This window comes from Melanerpes formicivorus, unplaced genomic scaffold, assembly GCF_026170545.1.
Source record: "Melanerpes formicivorus ecotype bairdi unplaced genomic scaffold, bMelFor1.0.p_v2 SCAF_3, whole genome shotgun sequence".
Taxonomy (NCBI): Eukaryota; Metazoa; Chordata; class Aves; order Piciformes; family Picidae; genus Melanerpes; species Melanerpes formicivorus.
Window position 1 is genome coordinate 19460975 of NW_027142355.1, and position 8613 is coordinate 19469587.

The window sequence follows — 8613 nt, forward strand, 5'->3', positions numbered from 1 at the left end:
AATTCAGCCAAAATAATGACTGCTGAAAGTGAGGTGTAATCCAATGATTGTTTTGGGTTTGGGGTACTTTTTTTAACGGGACTTAGAAAGCTGGAGAAAGCTGTTGTATGTTGAAGTGTATTATCCTGTCAGTTTTCCTTCCTGCTCTTAAGGGTCCGGCTTCAAATGGTTCAACTTGTGGAAAGATTTGATTTGAAACTGAGCTGTCCAAGGACATAATGTAGAATAGAAAATTCTGCTAGAAGAGGAAAAACCTGGCATTTGCAAACAGTGATATGACTTTGTAATCATGGCAATGGCATTAATTGACAGCACAGCTTATGGAGGGAGGTTGCCATGATTTATGGTAACAAGGCATGTCCATTGCTAGTGAAACAGAAAAGGAGGAGAGATTATTTAGGTGAGCTGTAAGTGGTCCCCATTAACCAAGGAGACCTTGGTCTGTTAAAAAATACCAACAAAACATCAAGAAGCTCCTTTCAGTCCTTTGAGCAGCTTTCACTAGTTTTCTAAAGGGTCATTTCTTCCTTTCTGCCAACTTATTCTGCCTTCACGGAGGATAGGACTAGAGGAAATGGTTACAAGCTGTGCCAGGGGAGGTCGAGGCTGGATATTAGGAACTATTTCTTCACTGAAGTAGATTGGAGTCACTGTCCCTGGCGCTGTTCGAGCAGCATGTAGACCTGGCACTTAGGGACATGGTTTAGTGTTGACTCTTCAGTGCTGGGTCAAGGGTTGGACTGGAAGATCTTTGAGGTCTCTTACAACTGATTTATTTTGTGATTCTGTGATTGCTAAGCAATCCTTATTCTATGATGGGCAAACCATGTTCTGTATGGGCACTGCATAGCCTTACCCCATAGAGCAGAGCATCTTACCTCAAATAGTAATTTGGAATGTCTGCATGAGCAGGAGCTCCAACTGTGTTAAAAATGTCAGTGAATGACTTCTCAAAAATGAACAACTGGGGGCCAAGGCAAGTTTTTACAGTTATTTTTTTAGTTGCTGTTTGTGATAGACAAAACAGACACACCAAAAGAGGCTCAAGTTAGATACAGAGTTTCATACCCAGACACTCAGAAATAAATTCTACAAGTGTGCTCAGTAGTAGGTGCTTGCTTGTGTTCTCCCACAAGGGACATCTGTCCTTGCACTGTTGTAAAAGTGAGAGAAAGGAAATTTTGTTGTTTCTTTAATGAAGATACCCAAGACTTTCTTCCAAAATGCTTCAACTTGTTCTTATAGAATCATGGAATGGTTTGGGTTGGAAGGGACTCCACAGGTCATCTCATCCAACTCTTCTGCAGTGAACAGGGACATTCTCCACTAGATCAGGCTGCCCAGAGCCCTGTTAAGCCTCACATCTCCAGGGATGGGGCCTCAGCTACCTTCCTGGGGCAACCTATTCCAGCATTCCACTACCCTCATGTTCCTAACATCCAATCTAAATATACTCTTCTCTGGTTTGAAGTTCTTGTTCGGGGCTTGCAGATTTCTTATACATCTGGCAAAAGTGGACACCTGGAACAAGTTAGAGCCAAGGATTTGAAAAGATTTATCATTTATGAGAACAGACAGTCCCGAAGAAAGGGAACTTTCTCTTTTCCATGAGAAAAAGGAAGCTGTTTAAAGAATTTTGCATGGCCTTTAATTTTTTGTCTTGTGTTTCAATGATCAGGTTTACGTCTTTCTGTTTTTCAATCTTTTGTTTGTTTTTCCCCTATGTGATTCCCTTTGAAGCTTGAACTGGAGCAACAGAAGATACAGGAAGAGCAGGAAAATGCACCTGAATTTGTCAAAGTCAAGGGCAACTTGAGGAGGACGGTCCAGGAGACAGCAGAAGCACCAGACTCCTAGAGCCAGCACCTGCTAAGGCTTCTAGCTTCCCTGCAGAGAGAGGCTTTTGCAAGTTGTCTCCGATTTGCCCCTCAAGAGGGAAAACAGCAGCATCCAGCTGACACTTACTGAAGAAGAGATTTTTAATTCCTGGGACATGTGGAGTAAAAGACAGTACCAGAAACAGATCGACTTGCCAAATGCAGTTCCAGGATGGATGGATCAGGAGTCTGTCTGTCAGCTCAGTGTCATGCACCAGTCTGATGTGCTTACTCAGAGATTTTAACCAGGGATACTAGAGAAACTCCTTCAGTATTGCACTGCTTTATCTCTTGTGATCCTAGTGTAGTGGAGATACGCAGATTATATTTTGCTTTAAAACAGAACAAAAATCCTCCTGTGGTATCTTAAGAAGCTTCGCTGTGCATTTCCTCCATCTAGACCTACAGCCTGTGTGTATCCCACAATGATTTGTGTTTGAGATTTTAATCAAACCTGGGAGGATGTGAGGTATGTTGATCACTGCTGCCTATCCCTACTAGGTGTGGGCAAGATAAGAATGCTTAAAATTCACCAGCAGTGAAAAGCTAAGCAGCCTTAAAGCCTATTTCTCTCTGTTTGGCATGTAGAATTTGGGCTATGAAAGAGCAGAAATCTAATGATCCTCTCACCAGGGAGAATCCAGAAGCTGATTGATCTCTGTCTCTAAACTCACACCATTGTGTACAGGCCTGTACAGTGCTACCTGTGAATTTACCTCTCAGTGCAAAATGACCTGTATTCTAGTTTTTTGTACTGAAGTCCTACTTTGCTCTTGTGGCCTTTCTCCTGCAAGAACATGCTGATCTGAGTACAGTGCTAACACATTACTTGATAGTGTTTAAACTCATTTGCTGGGGCTGAAGTCAGGAATCTGATCTGCCATTGGTTCTGCTCTTCATTTGCAGGAACTCATTGCAGTTCCTGCACAGAGCAGCATTTAAGCCAGACCAAACTAATCATTGTAATCTACTGAAATGGATTTTTTTTTCCCTAATGTGAGGCATAAAATGGGGGTCATTTTATCCCATCCTTCCTTTAGCCTCAAGGAAGAAGGGAAGTGTGTTACCACTGAGTCTTAGAGCCCAATTCTGTTGCCTTCTGCCTTTCCACAAGTTGCCCTGTGACTTGCCATTAAACAAAATATTGCTCAGCTTGCGCAGGGATGGCAGAATCTGATCCTCCATGCTTATGACTACTAGTTATCCAGGAGAGCCTGAGATGAGGAGAGTGGAACAGGGGGAGCAGATTACTTATGTAGGATTATAGAATTCTTAACCTGGTGTGAATGGGTGCAGATAGCTTCAGGAGCTGGGGAGAAATCCTCATCTTCTTAGGTCAGCACAGCCCTAGTTCTCACTGAAGCCATGTTCGTCTGTATCAGCTGAGGATCTAATCCTACTCTTTGCCTTAGGATGCTAAACAAAACAATTTCTACTTTGTAATTACATTTGACATAACTGTTTGACAACACTTTTTTACTAATATCAGCAGTGGTGTGTTTGTATTGTGAAAGGTGATGGGGGAGGTTTTGTTGGTTGGTTTTTAGTTCCTTTTGCCTTTCCTGTGTTGGATGTTTTAAATACAATTTCAGCATAGCACTTGGGACAAAATGCTCACTATTAGAAATGTTTCCTAGATACAGACTTCAGTATGTCAAGATCCACGCATTTTTTATGAGCACATAATCAGATTGAGAGTTAATTGAATTGTGATAAGTGTATTGCCATTGATTTAGACTTGCAGTGTGACTCATGTCTAGAAGATTAAATGTGAAGATGATCCACCAGACTGTTCAGATTATGGATATACAAAAGGCCAAATGTAAGGTTCTTCCATGTGTTTTCTCAACAAAGGAACACCCTGAGTGTTGCAGGTTCTTCCCTCTGCTCTCCTTCTTCTGGAAGGAGAGGCTCTTCCTTTCTGGCAGCACATTATTCAAATACTTGCACTGATGGAGTTTGTTTTGTGTTGTTCAGACAACACTAGACATGAGCCTTCCGTGTCATGCTTGTATTTTATCTTAGCTGTTCTCACCCTACCAAACTTCATGCCTCCTGGTTTCCACTTCTGCTCAATATGGGAATGTCTAGAATTTGTGAGGGAACCCTCCTCTGACTTGAGCAGGCCTTTTCAGCCTTTTCCACTTGGTGAACGTGGCAATCCTACCATGTATGCACAGTGAAATGAAGTTGGTGTAATCCAAATGGCACTGGAGTCAGTGGAGGACAGGAAACTCTCTGACTTCAGTGACTTTGTTGGATTGGGCCCTTCAAGACTGAAGTCATTGTGCTCTCTCTCCATTTTAGCTTGTGATTCAGAATAGACTTTCTGAACACAGGAGGCCAGAAACTGCCTTGTACATAGAGCGTGAAGTAGGTTTTTGTTTTCAGTTGGAATTAGTTCTCTGTGTGAACAGAACATTGATGTGTGTGTTTGAACATCTTTGAATTCTTCTGACCCTTTAGTCTAGGAACCCCAGCCACCTTCATGTCAATTCAATAGGCAAAAGCTTGCCCTTAAAGTCAGAATTGGGCTAGAGTGGGCAACCCTCAAATGGGCGATCATACCACAGTGTTCTGTGTGGCTGTTCAAGTAGGAAACTGCTTTGCTGGTGAGTGTAAGGAATTCCTGGTCTGCCCTTTAGCTATGTGGGGTTTGAAGCAATCCAGCAAATACTTGGGTGATTTTGAAAATTACTAACTTACCACTTTGTACTTTTTTAAGACTCTTGCTTTTGATAGTGTAGTAGTAGAAATGTTCATAATTTTTTTGGTGGCTTTAACCTTCTGTTAATATCTGCACTTGTTTGAGTGTACATATATAAATATATATAAATATAAAAAGGGAGCCTTAATGGATTTGTTTTCATATTTAATATTTTTTGTATTTGCTCTTGTATAATTGTTTTTAACTAAAGGTATTACAAGAATGAGGGTGGATTACTTAGAACCAAAGTTATGCTTAATAAAATCTGCTACATGCTTGGTGTATGTGGTGGTGTCTGTTATGTCCTGCCAAGACCCAAAACCTTAGGACTGTGCTGAGATGATCCAGGTTATTTAGAATTCTGCAATGCAGAGGGGAGGTATCAAGATCATGGTGACTTTTGGTTCCTTCAAACTGCATGCTTGTTTGTATATGAAGTTACTGGCAAATTACATGTCAGGGGAAAAAACCACCCAACAACTTCTTGTGTCTCTTTGTCTTTCTTTTGAATAGTTTTGAAGCAGAAAAATCTTCAAAGACTATGGAGCTGTTCAGCTAAGGCAGGGTGAGGTGGTGCATGAGGAGACACTTGCACAATTACTTGATTCCCGTCAGAAATGATTCTCCATCCAGCAAACTTCATCACAGTGCACCAGGCAAAATTCAGTCTTGGAACTGAATTACTAAAAGTAATTGAGGAAAGGGTAAGGAGGCTGGTCCTGAGTTCAGTCCTGCAAAAGTACTTTTAATTTATCCAGTGCTCAAGCTTGTGGTTCTAGAAGGAAAAACTTGGACATGTGAAAATTATTTGCTGGGTTAGGGTCAGATTATCTGTGCCATTTCTAAAAGCAAAATCCTGCATCAACAGCAGACCGTGAAAATTAGCAGGAACAGAGAGGAACAGGCTGGAACAGGTGTGGGTCATCAATTCTCCACAAGGCTCCTCAGCTCTTACTTGTTATCCATGATTAGCTGAGGGCAGGTGGTGATGGAGGGAGAACTGAAGAGGAGCAGGAGTGAAACAAAATGGGGGATGAGAGGAGGAGCAGTGAATTCAGAACAAATGTCAGGAAATGTTTTTTCCTTCAGAAACTGCTCAGCATGTGGAGTAGCTCCTGGTGGTATTGCTCACAATGGTGCTGGACCTTCTCCAGGAGCTGTCAGATGTGAAGGAGGTAAGAAGGAACAGAGAGTTAATAAGGGTTGGGTTTCTTTGACCTGATGGGGAGACTGTCCTGTGCTCTCTTACCTCAATTATATCCAAGTGTATTTTTGAATTATTCTTTGATATTTCACTCCAGCTCAAGAAAGAAAACAGTGAGGGCATGTGATCTGCTTTTGTAGCATGTCCAGCAAAAAAGATCTTCCTTCTGTATGCTCTCTTAGGTTGTATTGAGCTAATATGTTTTGTCATGTGGCTTTGCAAGCCCTGATCTGCTGGGGGCTTTGCTTGAGCTTCTGTGGCCATATGCAGATGGGTTGTGGCATTAGCTGCTATTACAGGGTCTGTGGATGGCATTCATAGCCTCCAATGGCTGATGGCACTTATGGTGACCAGTTGCAATTAAAATGAGCAAGACAGCTGAAGACAGAACAGCCTCAGTAATGCAATTTCTGTACAATCAGAACTGGTATCTTTAAGGTGAAAGCAGGAGGTTAAGTTTGGCTCCTAAGACACAGAAAGATCATAACCAGTGAGACCTGCAAGAGTGGAAACACAAGATATCTTTTCCCTCACCCCACTGTGTTAACTGTCTTCTACTTGACATCTTTCATCTGTTGGAGTAAAGGTTTGTGATGCCTTTGTCAGTATTAAGGATGACTGTCCTTGATGGAGGTGGTGGAAACCATGGCCAGATGAAGTATTTAGTGATGGTAACAGAGCATAGACATCCGATTCTTGTTTTCATAGACCATTTTTTGGCATTGCTTTAGACGTAGGTAAAGACTGCACTGAATCTATCATGCTGCCTCATTGCCACTTCAAGGTTAAATGGAGACTCTTTCTCTGCTTCTTTAATTGGGGAGTCCATTTTGCTGAACCTCAGACAGATGAATTTGAGCTAATCATCTGCTTTTCATTGGTATCAGTGCAGAGAAATCAGCCCTATGGAGCAGGGCTCCCTTCCTTGATTGCATAGAAGCTTGCAATGCCTGACTCAGAAGGAACAACATCTGCTTTCCAAGGACTTTTAAGATTGGTAATTCAGATACCACCTGTACCTGGGGTTTTGCTCCCCAGGAAGGAGGAGGCACCTGAATACCATTAGTAAATTTGGCCCTTAATCTCTTTGTGGTTCATAAACTGATGAAGAGCTGATGTCTCTCCACTGTGCTTGTCAAATCTGTTGCTTGGTGCCATGGAGTCCTCAGTTGAACCACTGAGACACTGGAGGGGAACATGAAGACACTGGAGGGGGGAACATGAAGACTCCATAGGGGGCTGGGGAAAAGGGACCTGCCTAAGGCCAAACACCAGCCAGTGGTAGGGAAGGTAGTATCTCGGCTAAGGAGGAGGACAAAGCACCTGAGAGGGAAGTTCAAGAGCCAGTCTCCAACTATAGCTGTAGTACTTATCTCAGTAATCATTTTTGGAATTAACTTCTATTATGTACCCAAGTCTAATCTCTCTGGATGGCATTAGCAATTTAACCACAGATTGAGGCTGGCACTGGGGAACTTCAGCCTGATTAGGTGGGAAGGAGAAATGTACTTCTTTCTCTCTCTTCAGCTGTTCAGAAACAAATCTTTCATAATGCAGTTGAAATACCAAGTCTGCTTCGTTGTGCTTGAAAATGAAAGGGCACCCAGCAAGTGAGCCTAAGCCCCTCAGCAGGGTTCATCTGAAGCATTGCTCTGTATGGAAAGGCAGAGGAAGCAGCCTGTGGAGCAATGAATCCCACCTGCAGTCGAGGAACAGCAGCCCAGCCCATCCAGAATGGTCTCCCTGAAAAAGGGTTTATGTCCAACAGGATACCTGTCCTTGAACTCTCCTTTGGTCAGTGAAACCTGAAAGATTCCCCAATGAAAAGTTAATCAAGAACTTGTTTTCATCAGTAGATGCAGGAAGAGAGAGAGGCCCTTCAAACATACACTGTCAAACCTGGGAGGCCTCTCACTGCTTCAGTCGTGGGCCACAGTGAGTGATTTTCCCTGATGTGTATTTTCAGCACTTAGCTTCATCCAGCTCTCTGTATTATTTCAGGGTACCAACTTCATGAGCTGAGCTCAGCAAAAAGGTGGCTTTGGGGAATTTGCTAAGCATGGTGAGCTCAGTACTTTGAACCCACTGGTTTGGGAGAGGAGGTTTCCTCTTTTCTAATACAAATTGAAGTAACTCATTTGATACCAAGGAGTGATCGGTCTTTAAAACACAGATTGTGCATTTTTGGTCATTGTTGCAAGGAACTTGCGTCTGTTTTGCACCAGTAGTCACAGAATGCTAGGGGTTGGAAGGGGCCTCCAGAGATCACCTGGGGCAGGCCAGGCCACACTTGAGCAAATCCAAATGGGTTTTGAAAGTCTCCAGAGAAGGAGACTCCACAACCTCTCTGGGCAGCCTATTCCAGTGCTCCAGCACCCTCATCATAAAGAAATTTCTCCTTGTGTTGAGGTGCAGAACTCTGTTTCCTGCATTTCAGGTGCTGATAGCCAGACCCAAGGAGAACCGCAAACTACTTAAGCAGCCTTAGAAAGGCCCTTTGTGGGCATATCTGCTCCATCTTGATGCTGAAGAGCAGGGATTGCTGGTTGGGTAGGGAGGAAAATGTGCTAAGAAGGAAGAATAAACAGTGGAAGGTGAGTGCCTGACCAATGGAGGTTTGCCCCTTGTACCCAAGGTTAAATAGGAAGTCTGAGGATGTTTCACAGCCTGTGTGCAGCATTGTGTTCCTGTGTTCGCATCCGATTCGTGTATGTTTTACACACTCTCCCTCTCCGCCCTGACTTCGGAGCCTCCTTGTGTTTTTGATCCCTGTTGTTTCACGCTGTGCTCTTGCTGCTTGTTCAGGTCTCCCTGCCTTTGGGTTA

The 8613-nt window shown here is 43.1% G+C and overlaps 1 protein-coding gene across 3 annotated transcripts in view; it reads left to right on the plus strand.

The window, feature by feature from the left end:
- The window catches only part of FAM107B (family with sequence similarity 107 member B), a 102083-nt gene extending 97215 nt beyond the window's left edge, over positions 1-4868 (plus strand). For all 3 annotated transcript variants that reach the window (XM_068168067.1, XM_068168076.1, XM_068168086.1), the window contains one exon: positions 1741-4868. In XM_068168067.1, coding sequence (XP_068024168.1) covers positions 1741-1857 — 117 coding nt within the window. In that variant the 3' untranslated portion in view covers positions 1858-4868. The remainder of the gene's footprint in view (positions 1-1740) is intronic.
- The last annotated feature ends 3745 nt before the right edge of the window (positions 4869-8613 follow it).